At 40.9% G+C, this 20,909-nt stretch overlaps 1 protein-coding gene across 4 annotated transcripts in view; it reads left to right on the forward strand.

Moving 5' to 3' along the window:
- Window positions 1-810: 810 nt before the first annotated feature.
- hdac11 (histone deacetylase 11) overlaps window positions 811-20,909 on the forward strand; it is a 51,275-nt gene continuing 31,176 nt past the window's right edge. For 2 of the 4 annotated variants that reach the window (XM_037783674.1, XM_037783683.1), the window contains exons 1-8: window positions 812-1,028; window positions 3,198-3,257; window positions 3,386-3,534; window positions 4,865-4,965; window positions 6,479-6,595; window positions 11,167-11,209; window positions 16,093-16,169; window positions 18,921-18,983. In XM_037783674.1, coding sequence (XP_037639602.1) covers window positions 3,223-3,257; window positions 3,386-3,534; window positions 4,865-4,965; window positions 6,479-6,595; window positions 11,167-11,209; window positions 16,093-16,169; window positions 18,921-18,983 — 585 coding nt within the window. In that variant the 5' untranslated portion in view covers window positions 812-1,028; window positions 3,198-3,222. Of the gene's footprint in view, window positions 1,029-3,197; window positions 3,258-3,385; window positions 3,535-4,864; window positions 4,966-6,478; window positions 6,596-11,166; window positions 11,210-16,092; window positions 16,170-18,920; window positions 18,984-20,909 lie in introns of all 4 variants that reach the window. The other 2 variants (XM_037783666.1, XM_037783657.1) reach the window with 2 other exon arrangements.

Here is a 20,909-nt window from a genome sequence, read left to right on the forward strand (position 1 = left end):
TTTACAGTCTTTAATGCATATTTTAGATTATAATTTACAGTATTTAATGCACATATTTAGATTATAATTTACAGTTTTTAATGCACATATTTAGATTATAATTTACAGTATTTAATGCACATATTTAGATTATAATTACAGTATTCAATGCACATATTTAGATTATAATTTACAGTTTTCAATGCACATATTTAGATTATAATTTACAGTATTTAATGCACATATTTAGATTATAATTTACAGTATTTAATGCACATATTTAGATTATAATTTACAGTCTTTAATGCACATATTTAGATTATAATTTACAGTATTTAATGCACATATTTAGATTATAATTTACAGTTTTTAATGCACATATTTAGATTATAATTTACAGTTTTTAATGCACATATTTAGATTATAATTTACAGTCTTTAATGCACATATTTAGATTATAATTTACAGTATTTAATGCACATATTTAGATTATAATTTACAGTATTTAATGCACATATTTAGATTATAATTTACAGTTTTTAATGCACATATTTAGATTATAATTTACAGTATTTAATGCACATATTTAGATTATAATTTACAGTATTTAATGCACATATTTAGATTATAATTACAGTATTCAATGCACATATTTAGATTATAATTTACAGTCTTTAATGCATATATATTTAGATTTTTAGATTATATTTTTTTTATGCTGTTATTTATATTCTGTGTAAATACATTGAGAGAGATGTATAAATATATAAAACCTACTTGGCAAAATAAAATCAGAGTTCATGTTCATTCCTCTTTAAATGCGCGTGTGTGGTAACAACGTAACGCACGCAGCTCGCACGCATTCCACGTACTACGTAGTAGCTGAGCAGGATGACGCACTGAAGAGATTCTGTCAAAGAAAACACCGTTTAACGACTAATAACCCGAGTTACATCCTGAGAGGACGAACATTAACCGTTTATCTGCAGCAGCAGCTCTGAGAACAGAGACAGACCCTCACACAGGTGCAGACACAGAGACAGGAGCAGGTGAGTCCCAGCTGATGCTGTCCTCTGAAGCAGCTGGAACAGTTCCGGTCTGCCTCTCACTGAAGCTGCTGTGGTGGTGGTTTTATCTGTGATGCTAAAATGAGCATTAAAGGCCGGTACACTGATGGATGGAGCTGGTTTAGAGGCTGTGTGTGTGTGTGTGTGTGTGTGTGTGTGTGTGTCGCTTCCGTGAGCTGTTGCGTCTTTGTAATTGTACACACGTCACTGCGCATGCGCGAGAAATCATACTGTTTTGATTCATGTGGTTTAACTTTGGTTTATTGTCCCTTAGAGGTCAGATTTGTATCATATTGTATTTATATATTTTGCACTATGGAACTGTGATGCTGGAAACTTGAATTTCCCTCGGGATCAATAAAGTTAATATCTATCTATCTATCTATCTATCTATCTATTTAGAGTGTTTTTGACCAACCAACAATATCTAAACTGAGTCCCACCCAAAACAAAAGAAGTTCACTATAAATTAATGAAGGATTTCTACCCTTACAGTTACTTTTTAAAGGTTCCATATCGTAAAAAAGTGTGATTTTCATGTCTTTTACATTATATAACAGGTTTAAGTGCTTTATAAATACTGTTAAACTATCAAAACGCTCAATATACGGAGTAATACACACAGCCCGTATGCAGAAACGGAGCTTTTGAAAGAAGCCGTTAGGATTTCTGTCCATTTGTGATGTCACAAATCTACAATATTTAGACCATTACACAGTTTTAAACATAAACATTCTAAATGTGTCCCAGTTTATTTCCTGTTGCAGTGAATTTGAATAACATCAGCTGACAGGAAGGAAAACATGGACCCAAGCTGTTGCCTAGCAACGCAATTCTGTTGAAATGCACTAAAACGGAGCGTTTCAGACAGAGAATGAATACAGGTATATTCAGACAGACAGTACGAGGGGAAAAAAGTTTTTTTTTAACATTACAGCAGGTAAACATGTTCTAGTGGAAACACAAAATAGTATTAGTATGAACCTGAAAATGAGCACGATATGGGACCTTTGAGATTAATATTTGGCTTTGAGAGCCTTCAATGTGTTTTTTTTCTATAAAGGTGATATTGAAACAACAGAGCGTCTCTTTGTTTCATGCTCTCAGATGTTCTGGAAACAATTCATGGTTTAGTGGCAAATCCACAGCTATTATTGATCATAATAGTATTACTTTTGGTGTTTTATTAGAAGACAAAATAGACCTAAAAATTAATGTTTTACTATTATTATATATTATTATATCTGTGTTGTATTATCATTATGTTGTTACTCTAAATTTGTGATATTGGGCTATACAAATAAAATTGACTTGACTACTAATTTTAGCCAAATTCTTTATGTATAAAGCAAAATTCTTGAAGACTCCCCTGAAATGGATGAAATCCCAGTATGCCAAAAATCTCTTTATATGGTATTATTTTTTAAACTTAGTTTTATTTATTTTGTGTTTTTTAGTGATTTATTCTGTTTACATTTTTTTTTTTTACAAAACAATATGCCAAAGCTCTCTTTATTTTACTTAAAAGTTATCTGATCCTATAACTAACAATCACTTAATTATTTTTTTAAATTATTTGTTTTATTCATGACATATTCTTTTAATGAATTATTCTTTTTACATTTTATTATTCTTTTTATTTTATGGTAAATGTGTACCTACTGTACATAATCATTCAGTCCATGTTTATCCATCCAGTATGTATTTCTTTATATTGTTTACAACTTCCAGAACACTTGACTCTTATGTAGAAATTTTATTTTTTATATTGTATTATTTTTCTATGTTATTTCTATTTTGTATAAATAAAAACAAATAAGACAAAGATCTCTTTATATTACTTGAAAATGATCTGACTCTATAACTAACAATTGCTTAATTGTTTTTTTTAACTTCGTTTTATTTATGTAATTTTTTATTTTTATTTTATGTCCACTGTGATATCTGCTCAGTTTTGAGGTTGTAAATTCATCTTGTTAATAATAATAATAATAATAATAATAATAATAATAAACATTCTTGGTTATGCGGTAACGTTGATGGAATATCATTTCTACAAACTGTTGCTTAATTATTCCGAATTATTCATATTCTGACTGTAAATATTTACAATAGGTGAATTAATTTCATTGTCCTTTATTTCCCCCCCAGATGAAAGTAGAAATGCCTGAAAAACATGTCTCACAAAGAAGATAATGAAGGGAAAGGGAGGTGAGCAGCACAAACTTACAGCATGATAGATCCCAGAATGCTTATTAAACCACTGGGGAAATCACTCCATGCAAATGTAATGCAGAAGTATTGTATTGAACCTTTGTTTTTTTACTCTCTTTTATCAGCTCTCACCGCACCGAATTGTACACCAGCATCCCTCCAACATGTCTGCCCATTGTGTACCACCCCGACTACAACATCACCTTCATGGGCCTTGAAAAGCTCCATCCATTTGATGCAGGGAAGTGGGGGAAAGTCATTCACTTCTTGAAAGGTAAGAGAAACAGAGCGGCAGATGGGGGGAGAGCGTCTCCCCGAGCTGATGTGTACGGAGTCACTCAGAGAGGCAAAGAGAGGTAGAGAAGAAAAGAGGAGAGAGAGTGGAGAGGTGAGATGAAGTTGCTTTGAGAGGGGAAAGGCAGAGCAATCGAGCACAGATAATTAGAGAAAACTCCCCGTGGGAGTCTGTGCAGGTACGGTAGACGAGGCCCGGCACAGGCTTCAATGCCGAGGGGAAAACTGGCTAACTGGCACGACTTCACACAAAGCTATTGTTAGTGTGCACCATCTTTGTTATAGGAAGTGAAGTGACGTACACACAGCTTAATGAATCCACGGTTTAAAGAAAGAACTGAGCTTCTGCTGACCTTGGGTGTTTTTAAAAAGTGGATGATTTTGATGATTATTTAATCAGCATATTTAGAAAATCATACAAAGAAGCCGTCTGTGTTGCATTCAAAGTCAGAGGCTGAAGTTTTTAAAACAGTAGCTTGTACAGTAAGTTAATAATCTTTCTGTGTTCCAGTCATCCAAGAAAAAACAACATAGTCCCACACAAAAAATAAATCTGAGATTTCAAGGATAAAGTCATAATATTTATTATTTTATAATTTTTTCATAAAGTTATGATTTTATTCTCGTAATATTACGGCTTTCTTTTCTTGAAATAATATGACTTTATTCTCGTAATATTACGACCTTTTTTCGTAAAGTTATGATTTTATTCTTGGAATATTACGACTTTTTTTCTCGTAAAGTTATGATTTTATTCTCGTAATATTATGACTTTTTTTCTCGTAAAGTTATGACTTTATTCTCGTAATATTACGGCTTTCTTTTCTTGAAATAATATGACTTTATTCTCGTAATATTACGACCTTTTTTCGTAAAGTTATGACTTTATTCTCGGAATATTACGACTTTTTCTCGTAAAGTTATGATTTTATTCTCGTAATGTTATGACTTTTTTTTCGTAAAGTTATGACTTTATTCTCGGAATATTACGACTTTTTTTCTCGTAAAGTTATGACTTTATTCTCGTAATATTACGGCTTTCTTTTCTTGAAATAATATGACTTTATTCTCATTAAATTACGACTTTTTTTCTTGTAATATTATGACTCTATTCTCGTAATATCCGTTTTTTGGGCCCTAATACTCCGTCGTAATGAAAAGTGTTAAGCACGAAAGTTGCAAAATCTCCAACTCTATAAGAAGGTTTATTTGATAGAATTGATGTCACACAGTTTTTCATGTAACAACAGCTACATACTTTCCGTCTCAAGCCTGTTTGACTCTAATCAGACGATGTCTTTTTGTCTCAGAGGAGCAGTTCATCACTGATGGGAACATCGTGGAAGCCCGTGAAGCTACTGAAGAGGATCTGCTGGTGGTTCACCCCAAACGCTACCTCAACAGATTAAAGGTTTGCTTTGTTTTTTTTCCCTCAACACTGCCAACCTTTAGTGCATCTCTCATTATGACAGCATGGCATGTTCACTACAGTTCTTCATCTCTTCACTCCTCTGTGTATTACATGCATCGCTCCGTAGTACTGAGGAGCCGAGGGATCCATCAGGATTTAAAATGGATTTATTAATGAAAATTACTATATGTTCCCATTTAATAATAGCATTTACATGCACTGTTTTGCCCTTATTCTGAAAAAGACAATATCCCCACTAAGCTGTTTACATGGCTAATGAAAATGAATATTCCCTTTTACATGCAGCCATGCATTAAAAATAGGTGTGTTTTTCCTTCATACCAGAAATGTGGGCTTTTCTTTTGGCCGTGCATCTCTGCAACCTGTCAGCTAGTTGGTTTGTGTTCAACACACAGAGCTGGCTGTAAAAAGGCAAAAGGCCGGGTGTCACAAACGGCTGTAAAATCCTCAATTGAGACTCAAATCTATCTGTTTATATTATGTTTATTTCTTGTTTATATCTTATATTGTATATTGGTAGAATTACATTTTTGTATTCTTATTTTATTCTAACATTTTAATTATTCTATTGTTATTTTTACTGCTTATTTGCACCAACGAACCAAATCAGCTGTTTGTAACGTGACACACGGGACATGAACAGCGGTCTCCTGGGTGAAAGCCTTGTGTTTGTTGAACCCATCCACCTCCCTCCCGTCCACTCTGTGTGGGTTTACATTATAGTTAATGGAACGCATGGTGTGTTTCAAAATGACGCCAAAGGGTGCCGTGTGCGGCGGTACCGAACGACGACGGCCGTGAAGAAAGCCTCCGTATTTAGCGCCCTGGAAATGAGAACTGTCTGGCATCCCATAGGGGAGTTAGTCCTCATTCAAATCAATCATGTCGAGCATATTCAGAAGACAGCACCTCTCTGAGTCCCTTTGAGTCAATAAGAGCTTTTGCACTTTTAATTTATCAGCCGGAGTTGATTAGGATGCTCTTTGGATTTTCCTTCCTGAGAGTGTATTTGGGAGGCGGCTGCAGTTCAGTTGTTTGTGGCCGTTTGCCACACAGTCAGTGATATAGAAACACTGAGATGAGGTTGTATATCTTTCATAACAGAGTGTCTGCTGCAGGAAAAGTGAAGCTGATAACAGTAGTTCAAAGACTATCATTTATTTATTCTCCCCCTCTGCTGCGTGCACAACCAAATCTTGGAGGGCTCAAGAGAGGTACCTCAGTACTCTGCTGTGAATTTCCATTCTTCCGTGCTGTCCCTGTTTTCATGTGAGAGTCGAGGCTCAAGCCTAAACCCACTGGCAGCATTATTATGTCTTTCTTTTGTCAGCTTTTCTATATCCAAACCCTGGTGGGCCAGACATAGAAACATCCTCCTGTTTGGCATTCTGTGCTTTTCAGTCAGCTGTGTCTTTGTTTGCCTCCATAAGGTGTAAAGTCACAGCTCAGATCTCTATAATACGCTGTCTGATTGTGTTCCTTTTCCCTGTAGTGGTCTCTGGTGGTGGCGACCATCACAGAAATCCCGCCTCTCATGTTTCTGCCTAATTTCCTGGTGCAGCGGAAAGTGTTGAGGCCTTTGCGGACACAGACTGGAGGAACAATAATGGTAGGGATCTGAGAGCCTCATCTCCTCTTCATGTCTCTTCACGTTTATAGCTCCTAATATTAACATATTTTACACATCTTCCTACAACCCACCCTCATTCCTCAGAGGAAGACATAGAGATGATAGTGTACCACTATCAAATAATAATTTGTGATGCACTCTGTTACCTTTGTCAGATAATACAAGCTTCTACACGGGCATCACAGATCACACATGCAGCTCCCAGCCAGCATCACAAATGGGAACATTTAACGTCAAATGAAGATTTTGAAGGCATTTCCACAAAAATTGCTTTTAATTCGTTAAAGGGCGAGTCATCTGCGTTCTGTTCCGCTTTTTTCAAATGGAAAGTCCACTCAGCCGTTGTGATGTAAGTTAACAAAGTAAGCTAATCAAAGCTAATAAATAAGGTTAAGTAAAGTGGGGTTGTATGTACAGTATATTTCTGCATTCTGTGAGGTAAAATCACTGTTTTTGTCAATGGAGTCTGGTGGCTTTGAAGAGAGCGATATAACGGCGTTGGTTCCCCGTTGGAAAGGGCTGTCTGACGGCGAGGTAAAGCGGCTGTTAACAGGAGCAGCAGAAAAACATATTTTAGCCATCTAAAAAAAAATCAATATCTGTTTAAGTGTACGCTATATTTAGAATATTTTCACCGCTTTACCTCGCCATCAGACAGCCCTTTACCTCGCCGTCAGACAGCCCTTTACCTCGCCGTCAGACAGCCCTTTACCTCGCCATCAGACAGCCCTTTACCTCGCCGTCAGACAGCCCTTTACCTCGCCGTCAGACAGCCCTTTACCTCGCCGTCAGACAGCCCTTTACCTCGCCGTCAGACAGCCCTTTCTGACGGGGAACTGAAGCCATTATCTATGCTCTCATCAAAGCTACCAAACCAGACTCTATTCACAAAACCAGTAATGTTACCTGCCGGTCTACGGTTAATTTGTTCGTGTTATTGTGTGACTTTAGGATCTGAACTAACATATAAACACATAAATACTATAAAAATAAACAGAAAAGAAATAATTCAATAATAAAATAAAGCAATTACTAGTACAACAGAGGTGTTACAGAGGTGAGATTCAGGGAAATAAAGTCACAAGTTAAGTCAAGTCAAGTCACAGTTAATTGGGAGTCCAGTCTAGGAAAAAGTGGAATTTTCTTAATCAGTTCAACCACCTTGGACCACTCACAATGTTCACCTCATTATATATCTCGACAAGGTTTGAGGCGGCCTTCTCCATTACCAACCTGTCAAGGAAAGACCTCAGCCACTGATCTCCGTCCCATAAATCTCTCACTTTCTAGTGCGGTGCAATGACTCTTTTGGCTGTCATCCAAACAAAACAGTTTTATAGAATTTAATTTGATGTTTTATGCAAATGTTTTAGAGTTAAGGGGAATAAAATAGTTTTGTCCTTGCTGATAGAAGATAGCCTGAGGGGGGATAGCAATTGGAGTGAACACCTGTGATGGGGGTTGGGGGGGGGAAGCACCTGCTGAGGGGAAATTACATCTAAAGTGTTGTACTGAACTAGTAGGATCAGAACTTTCTCAGACTGCTGTTGAGACTGGGTGTTATCTGACCTTAAAGTAATCAGAAGGATGGGTGAATGTGAGACAGTTAGCTTCACAAGGATCACTCCAAGGTTGTTTTTCTGACAGACGGGGCAGGTATTAGTTCGGTTTTCACCAATAGAAATGGGGAGATCTGGTGGAGTATTTCCCAGAGACGAACAGCAACCAGATCGATCTTGCAGTGGTGAGACAACATGCACTTGGAGAGGTAAAATTGTCATGTTCAGGTTCTTGAACCTGTCATTGTGTCAGAGAAGAGGAAGGGAAAGTTCAGCCAAGTATTGTCTTCTCTGAACTGGAGTGGGCCGAGGACAGAGCCCTGAAGTACACCAGTGGAGAGCAGTTGATGGATGTTGTGTAGTTGTGGATGCAGTTGTGGTCGGCTTGATGGACGGAGAGCTTAACTAGAGATGCCAAGGTCTGTTAGGGTGCTCAGTGGCAGGTGGTGGTTGACACCTGCTGCTTCGGGTCCAGCAGGTTGTTCTGTGGTAGATTAGAGACCACCAAGTATCTATAGAGAGGTAGACATTTGATCTTGTTTGTGATCAAGTGAAATTGCAGCTGTAGTGGATTTAACACCTGTAATTGTGCCAAAAGGTAGCAAATGAAAAGTTCAGTTTCTATCAAGGAAATTTGTTTTAACGCCACTAATTTCTTTAACACATTTATGCAACTTGAGATTTTTAGGTTGTAGAGGGCTCAGTTTTAAACCAACTATTTTATACTAGCTTGTCAAGGAGGCTAAATAACGCTCCAAACTAATTTAGTCGAGCAGCATATTTGTCCACTCCCATGTAGATAAGAGTATTAAATACTTGACAAAGCTCCCTTTAAGGTACATTTTGAACAGATAAAAAAATTTGTGATTAATTTGCGTTTAATCACAATTAACTGTGGACAATCTTGCGATTAATCGTGATTAAATATTTGAATCGATTGACAGCCCTAGTTTCTATAAGAGACACAACCCAGTAGATTGATGATCTCAGTTTGTGAGCCTCCCACTAAAACTCTTGATTGATCTTGTCCTCTTTGTGCAGTTTACTTTGTTTTCAGCGGAGCATGAAGAGAAACTAAGAGCCATCTCTATAAATAATGCTGAAGAGCAAGGAATAAACAGGAAGCTGATGTGGTAAAAGTATGGCTGGTCTGATGCGTTTTGATGGTTGATGGAGACGTGAAGATGCAATTAGAGGTCTATAGTAAAATAGGCTTGGTGCTCTCACTGCTTACACTGAGCGCTTGTTTTCCCCAGACAGAGGAGTGTTAGAGCCATGGCCAGAGTGTGTGCATACATGCTAAAGTGTGTTAATGCTCATCCATCCATATTGGCATTTACACACAACCTCCCCAGACTCATATCTCCTCCCCTCAGGAGTCCAACACCCCAATACATCGCCCCCTTTTTTCATCTGAAAGAGAAATCTTGACCTGCGTCTGAAAGGAGCTGCTGCCACTGTGCATGTAACATCATTCCTCTTAGTCATAGTTACTAATGATTTATCTGATTACATTTTAGCCATCAATCCCTGAGAACAATATAGTGGTTTGAAGGTTTTGTCACTAAGTTCCCAAGAATGTCCTTTATTTGTGAAGTGTAGTAGATAAGCCCCGTTGGTTTCTTAAGAGGATGAGCCGGTGGAGCATCCAGCCCTAAATAACCTCTTCCTCATGCGAAGCCATGCACGTTAGGATTAGGTTGATCAACAAACAAACACTGCCTGTCTCTCTTTTCTCAGGAGTAGATTTAACATCTAGTGGGGCTGTAGGAGAATCCCCTGAGGAAAACGCTGCACAATGAGGCATACGCAAGCTGCATCATGTTTCAGTTTGTTTGGGACCGGAACAAATCTGTGTTTAAATCAGCAGGAGGAGAGTTAGTAACGTTAGCTGTTAGCAGCCGTTAGCAGCACAGTCCTGACTGGTTAAATAACGGAGCTACTAACATTAACGGAGGTGCCATTGAGTTATTATTATGAGGCGTTCAAAGTCTGCTCAGGAAAAATGACTATTGAGTGAAGGTAAATTACAACGTTATCATGATGCATTCAAATGTAATCTTGTAAAATTAAGTTTTTGGTGAGGAACTTGAATAAATCCAGTTGTTTGGAGATGTATCCACAGTAATAGTAGTAGTAATATTAAATAGATATTAGAGAGAGAATTATGACCTGTTTAACTTCATAACACTAGCTCTAAGCAGCTTGCAAAGATATTTTTTAATCAAAGCAAATATTCAAATAATAATAATCATTTTAATTGTGTTTTTATGCAAATAACCACTATAGATGACAATAACAAAGTACAGTACTGTGTACACTACCCTCCCTCCCCTAAACAATAGGCTCCCCTGGAAGCCACGGAGTAATTCCAACACTGTAGTTTACCGTACATATGTTGTTAGTGTAAAATATATCGAACATTGAATGACATCAGATGTAAAATATTATTCTTTCATTTAGCGAAGAGATTTCAAAAGTGGCAGATAACATTTAAGAGTGGAAGAAAAAAAAAAAAAAAACTTGTCTACCACAGTGGCAGGAAGTGAAAGAAGTTCATTTCAGACCCTGGAAGGGACACAAATGGAGGTGTGGCATGAGAGCTCCTAATGAGTGATCGAGCTCCGGTTTGATCAATCACTCGCTGCATCGGTGAGCAGGTTGATACCTGGGGAGAGAGAGAGCAGGAAGAAAACACACACATAACGGTTCCCTACATGGTTGGAGGGTAGATTTACAAATGGAGATCTGTGCTCTGCACTGGAAAGCAGCATTTGAATGCATCACCTTGAGACATTCTTCTAATTTCATAAAGACATTGTTTTTTTTCTTGTGGTGAATGCAGAAGCCACTTAATTTGCATTTTGTGGTCTATTAGGAAAACGTAATTTTCTTTGATAAATTGATGTTCTGTTTCACTCAGTTTTTTTTTATTATTCATATTTCTATGTTGAGTTAGAAAACGTAACTGACATATTTTGTCTTCCACAGGCAGCAAAACTGGCTGTTGACCGAGGATGGGCTGTAAATGTAGGTAAGTGAGTTTCTAGTACAGATACACACAAACTATAAATAGACAACTAGTCCCTCTGCACTAAACTGGTACACATTTAACTCCAATATGTGAGAGTGACTTACCGATTCCTGCCAGTGTCCAACCGTGTCTCCAACACAATGCTGCCTGGATTCAGTGGCAAAGCTTTTTTCTAATCCAAAAGTTGTTGTTATGCCTCGGCGCCGGTGATAGCCGCGGACGGAAGCGTAATGTTTTTTGGGTTGTCTGTCAGTCTGTCAGTCTGTCAGTCAGTCAGTCAGTCAGTCAGTCTGTCAGTCTGTCAGTCTGTCAGTCTGTCAGTCTGTCAGTCTGTCAGTCTGTCTGTACTTCCGTACCATTCTTGTGAAGCGATATATGTGACGTCTCAGGAAAGCTTTGAGCGAATTTCTTCAAATTTGGCACAAAGGTCCACTTGGACTCAAGAATGAACTGATTAGAATTTGCTGGTCAAAGTTAAACGTTTTAACAGGTTTACAGCAGCTACAGATGACGGCTCTTTTCCGGTCCTTTTACATCAGTAATGGATCGCTGTCGGACTGTAAAGACCATTTCAACCAATATAACAGATAGTGGAGACTGAAGAACATCGTCAACCCTGCCTTTAATATGCTAATTATGACAATTTCACACAATTGTCTAACAGGATGAAATGGTGACGTGATGACGTTATGGACAGACATGGATGTAAACTTGCAACTTGACTGGTTGGTGGAGGTATACAACCACGGGGAAGTTGTTGATATCCTGTCCACCAGGAATGAACTGATCTGATCCACTGGATTGGTATTGGCCCCGATACTGACATGGATATACGGATATGATGTGACCAGTTAACATTAAATATAGTGTCTTGTAGCTGCACATATTTTACATTTGGAAAAAAGAGAGAGAAAAGAGAAACAGTATCTGATTTCAATATCGGCAGATACCCTGAGTTTGGGTTTCAGAATCAGCACCAGGAGAGAAAAAGTTGGGTCAATATATTCCTACTGTCTATTTTTATAGACATATTATATATTATAGTATATTTAATCATATTCACATTTTAAGTTTAACCTAAACAGATTCTTTAAAAACATGTAAAGCTGAGTAAACACAACACAACACAGCACAGCACAACACAACACAGCACAGCACAGCACAACACAACACAACACAACACAACACAACACAACACAATACAACACAACACAACACAGTGTTTTGTCTGCAACAGTCCAGCTGCTTCAATAGGACTGTGTGTGTGTGCGTGCGTGTGTGGTTTGATCAAAGTTGACGGTAACCAAGCAACCCACCAACTGTCAGCAAATTCTTAATCAAATGCTGCTAAGACAGTTTGTGACATCAGAGAAAAGAGAAAGGAGAAAAGCACAGAGTGTAAAATAGAACTCTCTCATGATGAATAACCCAAACTGTTCTTAACTTCAGAAGAACATTGTATATATTAATGTTAGACGCCATCACTGAGATCAAGAAGCTGACTGAGAAAATGAGGTTTTCGTGAATATAATAAATTATATGCAATTGCATTAATGACAAAAATGTTCAACTCGGATTTTTCAAAGTCTGACGCAAGGCTGCATCATTTTTCATCAATTTCACACTTCAGTTTGAGAACAGTTTTAACAGTTATAGTACAGTATGAGTATGAACCGCTCACTCTCCATGAAAGAACGCAAAGATGTGAGGTTCTAAAAGTGTGCTGTCGTACTGACTGCATCTCCCCGTTAAGACTGAACCACAGGCTTGATACTTGATACTAGAAAATGGATTCTCATCTTGAGAAAATCACCGTTGCTAATGTCATTTTCACCAAAATACAACATCTCTATCTGATTATCACTGTGATTTACCAGGCTATAGATACTGTCAGCGGTACCCATTATTATGTCAATACTAAGGGTGTGACCATTCACTCAGCTCACGATACGATACACGATATTGGGTTCACGATCTCGATACCATACGATATTATAACACAACTTGAATGATGAAAATATATGACTGAAAAAGTAGCCTTTTATTTAAAACACTAGGGATGTGACGGTGCTCTAACCACACCAGCACTAGGGATGTGACGGTGCTCTAACCACACCAGCACTAGGGATGTGACGGTGCTCTAACCACACCAGCACTAGGGATGTGACGGTGCTCTAACCACACCAGCACTAGGGATGTGACGGTGCTCTAACCACACCAGCACTAGGGATGTGACGGTGCTCTAACCACACCAGCACTAGGGATGTGACGGTGCACTAACCACACCAGCACTAGGGATGTGACGGTGCTCTAACCACACCAGCACTAGGGATGTGACGGTGCACTAACCACACCAGCACTAGGGATGTGACGGTGCTCTAACCACACCAGCACTAGAGATGTGACGGTGCACTAACCACACCAGCACTAGGGATGTGACGGTGCACTTACCACACCAGCAGTAGAGATGTGACGGTGCTCTAACCACACCAGCACTAGGGATGTGACGGTGCACTTACCACACCAGCACTAGAGATGTGACGGTGCTCTAACCACACCACCACTAGAGATGTGACGGTGCTCTAACCACACCACCACTAGGGATGTGACGGTGCTCTAACCACACCAGCACTAGAGATGTGACGGTGCTCTAACCACACCACCACTAGAGATGTGACGGTGCACTTACCACACCAGCACTACGGATGTGACGGTGCACTTACCACACCAGCACTAGAGATGTGACGGTGCTCTAACCACACCAGCACTAGGGATGTGACGGTGCACTAACCACACCAGCACTAGGGATGTGACGGTGCACTTACCACACAAGCACTAGGGATGTGACGGTGCTCTAACCACACCAGCACTAGGGATGTGACGGTGCACTTACCACACCAGCACTAGGGATGTGACGGTGCACTAACCACACCAGCACTAGGGATGTGACGGTGCTCTAACCACACCACCACTAGAGATGTGACGGTGCACTTACCACACCAGCACTAGGGATGTGACGGTGCACTTACCACACCAGCACTAGAGATGTGACGGTGCTCTAACCACACCAGCACTAGGGATGTGACGGTGCACTAACCACACCTGCACTAGGGATGTGACGGTGCACTTACCACACCAGCACTAGGGATGTGACGGTGCTCTAACCACACCAGCACTAGGGATGTGACGGTGCACTTACCACACCAGCACTAGGGATGTGACGGTGCACTAACCACACCCGCACTAGGGATGTGACGGTGCACTTACCACACCAGTACTAGGGATGTGACGGTGCACTTACCACACCAGCACTAGGGATGTGACGGTGCACTAACCACACCAGCACTAGGGATGTGACGGTGCACTTACCACACCAGTACTAGGGATGTGACGGTGCACTTACCACACCAGCACTAGGGATGTGACGGTGCACTTACCACACCAGCACTAGAGATGTGACGGTGAGGAAATATTTCCACCGGTTAATAAACTTATGACATCACCGGTGTTACTGATTAAACAGGACATTTTACAAGAAAAGATGACGGTCATCATGTGCAGCTTTCTTACTTTGATGTTTACCGTCGGGTGGCTGGTGGTGTGTCTGACCTCTCGGCGCCGCACCCACCGGCTGTGACCGCTCCGTCCTCCTCGCGGCGATTAACGCTACCTCATTAACATCATGGTTCCCTTATATCATCGGGTTTAAATCTGAAATATTGCCAAATAGGCGCGTTTGCTTTTCGCTTTGACACCAAATCCTCCGCCATCTCTCGGTCTGTCAACTCTCTCTAGTCAACGTGTGTGTGTGTGTGTGTGTGTGTGTGAAATATGACACCTGGCGCTCTGAGCTGACTCCTTAAGATGCGTTCACTGTCAGATTGAAGCGTCCGTCGTCCGACTATCTATTGATAACAAGACGGCGATGGGGGCGGTGTTTGACCTGCTGGTCTGAACTCAGAGCGCCCTCGTCTGCTCAAACAAAGCACTGAAAAAGATGAGAGAATGCAGATCAGTGCTTGTATGACTAGATGCCGCTGCTGATATCGCCATTCAGTTTTCCGTCTCAACGATGCGTCCCGTTTTTATATCGCGATATTTCGTTGCACGATATTTCGTCACACCCCTCGTTGATACCATCTTTGCTTGTGTTACTTTTGCATTCCCCCTGCCATCAGTGGCCGGGCTGATTGAGTAGGAGGTCTTTGGCTGAAAAGTGAGGGTCATCCTTTATTCCCCTCGGTTTGTGCCAAGCAGGGAACAAAAAAAAGCTGCATCAGACTTTTACTTTGTACCTCGTGCTGACTCAGCGACTTCACCTTCTGTTGATGAATCAGGAAGAAAAGATTGTTCTGCATCAATAAACAGGATTTTTTTAATAAAGCTATAAAGGCTATTCAAATGTGTCTGACATCTGCATATTGTGTGTCTCAACACTATGAGGATGTAGAGGTTGAGACTGTTTAGAGAGGCCAGGCAATGAATGGTAATCATATTTCACCTGTCGCCTTGCTGGCCTTTATTAATATTCTCCTCTCTTCTCCTGTAGTTTAATGAGCATGAGCAGAGCAGGGCAGCGGAGAGCAGAACTCTTAACCTGAATGAAGGCTTATCATCCCAATCTTTTCTACTTCATCCCTGTGCTGTACATTGCTGCTCTTCAGGCATTTATAGTAGCGATTGAACCGTCCCATTCTGGTGTGAATACAGCCATTGTTGTACCACAGGGGAACAGCAGCCATTTTTATAAGCTGCAATAAACTCGATAACAGCCCGGGACCAATTATGGTCGTTTAGAATAATAGACTTCTCAGATGTGCGGTGACCCGCTCGGCTCGTCTAATGGCCCCGACACTGAGCCGCTGTTATTTTCTGTTTCCCAGGAGGAGGCTTCCACCACTGCTCCAGCGACAAGGGAGGGGGCTTCTGTACCTACGCCGACATCACTCTGGCCATCAAGGTAAGACTGATCACCGGAAACATTCACTCAAACACTGGCAATGTTCACATGTCGGGAGAAGCCTGGCTATTCAGTATTCAGTTAGAGGTCTTATTTGATTAAAGTGAGACTATGTCCCTGTTTAAGGAAAAATATAACACAGTGTTCCTCTTACAATTGAAATGATACAGTACATTCATAAGGAAACAAACACACTCTTGCTTACTTCAATCCCCTCAGGAGGTTTGCTGCTTCAGTCTTACTTCGTCTGGTATTACTCGTAGCTAATGTTTGCAAACTTAAAGGATAGCTTCACTTTTTTTTGCAGCACCAACTAAGGGCGTTTTCACATTCGGTACGATTGATCCGTACCGTGCCACAACAATCACCAACTCTGGTTTGGTCGTAATAAACTCTTATTTCACCGAGTTTGATGTGAAGATATGCCGCGCTACACGTCGTTCCCCATCCGCTGTCTCTCTCTCTCTGCCCGCTGAGCAGCTGAGCGTCTCTCGTTCTTCGCAGACAGACCATTAAACCAGCTAAATAAAATAACAAACATCACCCGACCCCATCGCCTACTGTTGTCTATATCTTAAGGAACCTCTCGCCGGCCTTCCTGCTTTATCATCCACGGCCGTGCAGTTCAGAGGACGAGATCGGCGCATGCTGCGTGCAGATACAGACATAGATATGAAACGGTTTTATATGTATACAGATTTTGGAGGAAAGCGGCGTTGTTAAAAAAAGCCTGACCTTTCAAAACTACTCGCTGACTGCTAACGTTACTCGTGTTAACTAGCGGCCCACTTCCGTGTTTCGGTACGGTTGGCTTTCACACCTGATGCGAACCGTACCCGAGTACACATGATCCGTACTCCAGACCACCTTTTCAAGTGGACTCGGGTACGGATCGATGAACCGTGCCCGAGTACGGTACGTAGCGTTCACACTAATCAATCGGACAGGACTTTGGGGACAAGTGGACTGGGATCCGGGCCCAACTCCCTAATGTGAAAGCACCCTAAGACTGCTAAAGCCTCATATCGGTCTGAACTTTAAAATGTATTTATTTCAAAGAATGAGGACAGTGGATTTTGACACGTTTGTTGTTTCCAAGATAGTTTCACAGACACTCCTGAAAGTTGCTCACCTGGTGCATACGCCGGAAAAGTTTTCAGTCTTGCTTACCCTTCCACGATCTTGGGCCCATAAAGCATAACAGTTAAAAAATAATGATCGCTGATATGGCTCTGTGAGACTTAAAGGATAGGATTTATTTTTTTTTGCACAGCGGTAGACACAGCAGAATAACTTTAGAAGTAAAAGAAGAGAAATGTGTCCATCTTTTTACAGCCATAGCCTTTGTAATGATGGGAACATCACACTTTTTTTGGGACACTGTTCTGCAAACATAGTTCATCGTTTTGCTTTACAGCTTTTTGTATAAATGTTCAATATCCTGCAGCCGATGAAGGTGCACCGTCATGCTTTGCAAGTTTTAGTTGATGCAGACAAAAGAAAGGAGTAAAGTGTTCATATGCAGCTATTGAACAAGTTCTGTTCAATAAAAGTAAAAGTAAGAAAGATTTCTAACTAGGGCTGTGAAGGGCGAATAATCGCGATCGCACTTTTCTGTTCAAAATGTACCTTAAAGGGACTGTTTGTAAGAATCAGAAATGTCTTGTTAACAGCGACACCTGTGTCCGTTAAGTCAACTAAAGTCAGCGTCCTGTTGCTGGCGCTTGTGCTCGCTCTACATAGACATGAAGGAGCATCACTCAACACAGTGAGGAGACACACGTCAGCTAAAAGCACAATATCACTCTATATTTCAGCTGCTTGGCAGTAATGTTAGCTGACCAGACCAAGGTCTCTCCATGAATCAATGCTGATCCTAGTGTTGGCTTTTCCCGCCTCAGCCTCCCGACCGCGGCCGGAGGGAACGGGGGAGACGCCGGAGTTTTGGTCGGAGACGATAACGTTTCTCTCTGCGGAGCCCCGTCACTTCACAAGACACGGGAAACCTCTGTTGGTCTGGAGGAGCTGCAGCAGTTATTTCTGCACAAACGTCCACTGAACATTCACTAGATATTCTCAGAGCTAAACTAACTCTTCTGCAGTGTGGAGTGAGCAGCATGCACGTGAGAGGTGGAGAGAGAGAGAGAGAAGGAGCGCGGTGTGTGAGTGAAGGCAGGCAGAGGAGCAGAGGAGCAGAGTACAGCAGAGACTCCGGTCCTGGAGACCAAAGCTACGGTCTCCCCCGCGTCCTCCGACCGCGGCCAACACTGTTTAACAGACGGGCTTCACTAGATACAACCAAGAGGTTTTGGTGCTTCCGTGTAGTTTGTGTTGGAGTCTGAGTCTGAACAGCGGAGACACACGAGAGCCCATTTTTCATCGCCAAACTTTAGCGTAAGTTTGGAGCGTTATTTAACCTCCTTCACAACAAGCTAGTCTGACATGGTTGGTACCGATGGATTCATCAGGTTTACTAGTTTCATATGATACCAGTATCTTCACTCTAGCTTTGAGCCCGCTACAAACTAAAAATCGCAAGGTGCGTTAATGCGTTAAAGAAATTAGTGGCGTTAAAACGTTAGCATTGACAGCCCTACTTCTAACCAAAAGATGAGGATGAGCTTAATAACCAGGTTATTGTGGCCATTTCTGTACTTCAGCTCAGATGTAATTTAATATCAAAAGTATGTGTTTTACTTTGTGAGGAAGAATCTGAACTGTGAAAGTGTCATCCTCTTATTCATCTCTCAGTTTCTGTTCGAGAGAGTGGAAGGCATCTCCAGGGCAACCATCATCGATCTGGATGCTCATCAGGTGAGCCGATACCATTACCTCTCTCTGTGTCAATGTGCATCGCTGCTCGGGAGCTGACATTGATGACAAGATAACCCCCCCCCTCCCCCTTTTTAACCACCAGCCAATCAATGAGGCTCCCCCGCGGGTCAAATTGGCCCTTACTGTCATATTCAGTGGAATGCATCTAAAAAGATCTCCACTGGCAAACAGCTGAGTGCCTACCAGCTCTGGATGATATCGGACTATCACCGGGGCATCTGCAGTAATGTCAGCTACTTGTGTGTTTGTGCTTGTTAACACGGAGATGTGTGTTTTTTCAAAAACAGTAACATGAAGGGGGCTGCTGTACATCTTCTTCTATATAATTCATCTTTGATGTGGCCTGTAGATTCACCCCATTGTATCATCACTCAGTGTGCAGGGATTTATAAATGGACACAGTCAAACCTGAATAATCCATAACACCGTGATTGTCTCCCATTGGCTTTTCAAAGGGATAGTTCAGGTGTTTCTCAGTGGGGTTGTATGAGGTACTTATCCATAGTCAGTGTGTTACCTCCAGTAGATGAAGGTCGGCACGCCACAAGTTTTGCTAATGCCGTTCCTCTTCCGGTGCTTTCAAAGCGAGCGTCAGGAATAAATAGAAACACGTCGTCCGACAAAAGTTCAGTTAGAACACTCCAATAGAGAATAATATAATCCAACTGATTTTGCAGCTGACGCTAGTCTATGGTTAGGACACGGACACCGTAATCTCATTAAGACACCTAGTTTCATTCTCAAGAGAGAGCTGATACAACTTAGTGACCACAAGGGGTCACCTACAGCGGATATTTGGTGGCCACAGAGTAACCTTTTGTGGCCATGGTTAATGTCGAAGCCTGTATTCATTATAGATTGTGAACTGTCAGAAAGTATGTTTTTTGCTGAGTGTTAGGTTGTTATAACTCAAGTGGGATTTAACAAATGGATGAGGGCTGCAGTATAGCAGAAGGCGTGTTTTACTGCAGCACAACAACCCTGGTGATAAGCCTCATAACAGGGACACTCGTGTCCATGTAAACACACTCATTGTTGATGTCTCAAGGTTCCCGGGGTCAATGGCTGCTTTCCAGGAATAGAGCTTTATTCATTTTTGAGCTATGGCTCATTGCTAATGATGCGCCTTTACCTATTGACACAAACAGGGGGATCAATACAGATGCTGCCGAGTAAATAATTCATGAAGAACAAAGAGCTAATCTGCATGGAGAAGTGCCCCTCTCAGCACATAATTGGGCACGAGAGAAATATTGGGGATATGCAGTAAAACTCCTAATTACAACCCTGAAAACACGACGCTTAAAGTTCTCTCGTCCTCACATAAATTGAGATTATGGCCTCGACAGCTGTGTTGCTTATTCACCCCGTCAACAACACAACAATAAGGATCAATTAAAGGTTTAATTTATAAGAAGCGAGGCTGGATCCCTGCTGTGAAAGTATCAGTGAGTGTGTGATAAAGCACCCAGAGGAGGATTTCATGAGTTTTAATGGACAGTAAATGTTACACTTCACCTAAATAAAGACAAACAGTGATAGTTGACCTTTCCATCGGCACCGGCTGAACAACATAAACACCAGCAGTGTTGGCAACCAGATTTAGTGACTTTTCAGACCCTCTTAGCGACTTTATTTCTAAAAAGCAACTAGGGACACATTTAGACACTATTAATGTTAGTCCACGGTTCTTCTGCCAACAGAACGGGGTCTCTACTCTCCTCTTGTACGATGCCGTGCACAGGCAGGCGGTCAGCTGACACAACCACTGAGCTTTATGCAAATGATGCACAATGACGTCATCTGGCGACTTTTAGCAACTTTAAGAGCTAATGCTAACTATTATTTTGTTTTACATTTTTAATGCTAGCTACTTTTAGTGGAAAAGAGTTGGCAACACTAAAA

The sequence above is a fragment of the Sebastes umbrosus genome, chromosome 1 (assembly GCF_015220745.1).
Source record: "Sebastes umbrosus isolate fSebUmb1 chromosome 1, fSebUmb1.pri, whole genome shotgun sequence".
In the NCBI taxonomy this organism is placed as follows: Eukaryota; Metazoa; Chordata; class Actinopteri; order Perciformes; family Sebastidae; genus Sebastes; species Sebastes umbrosus.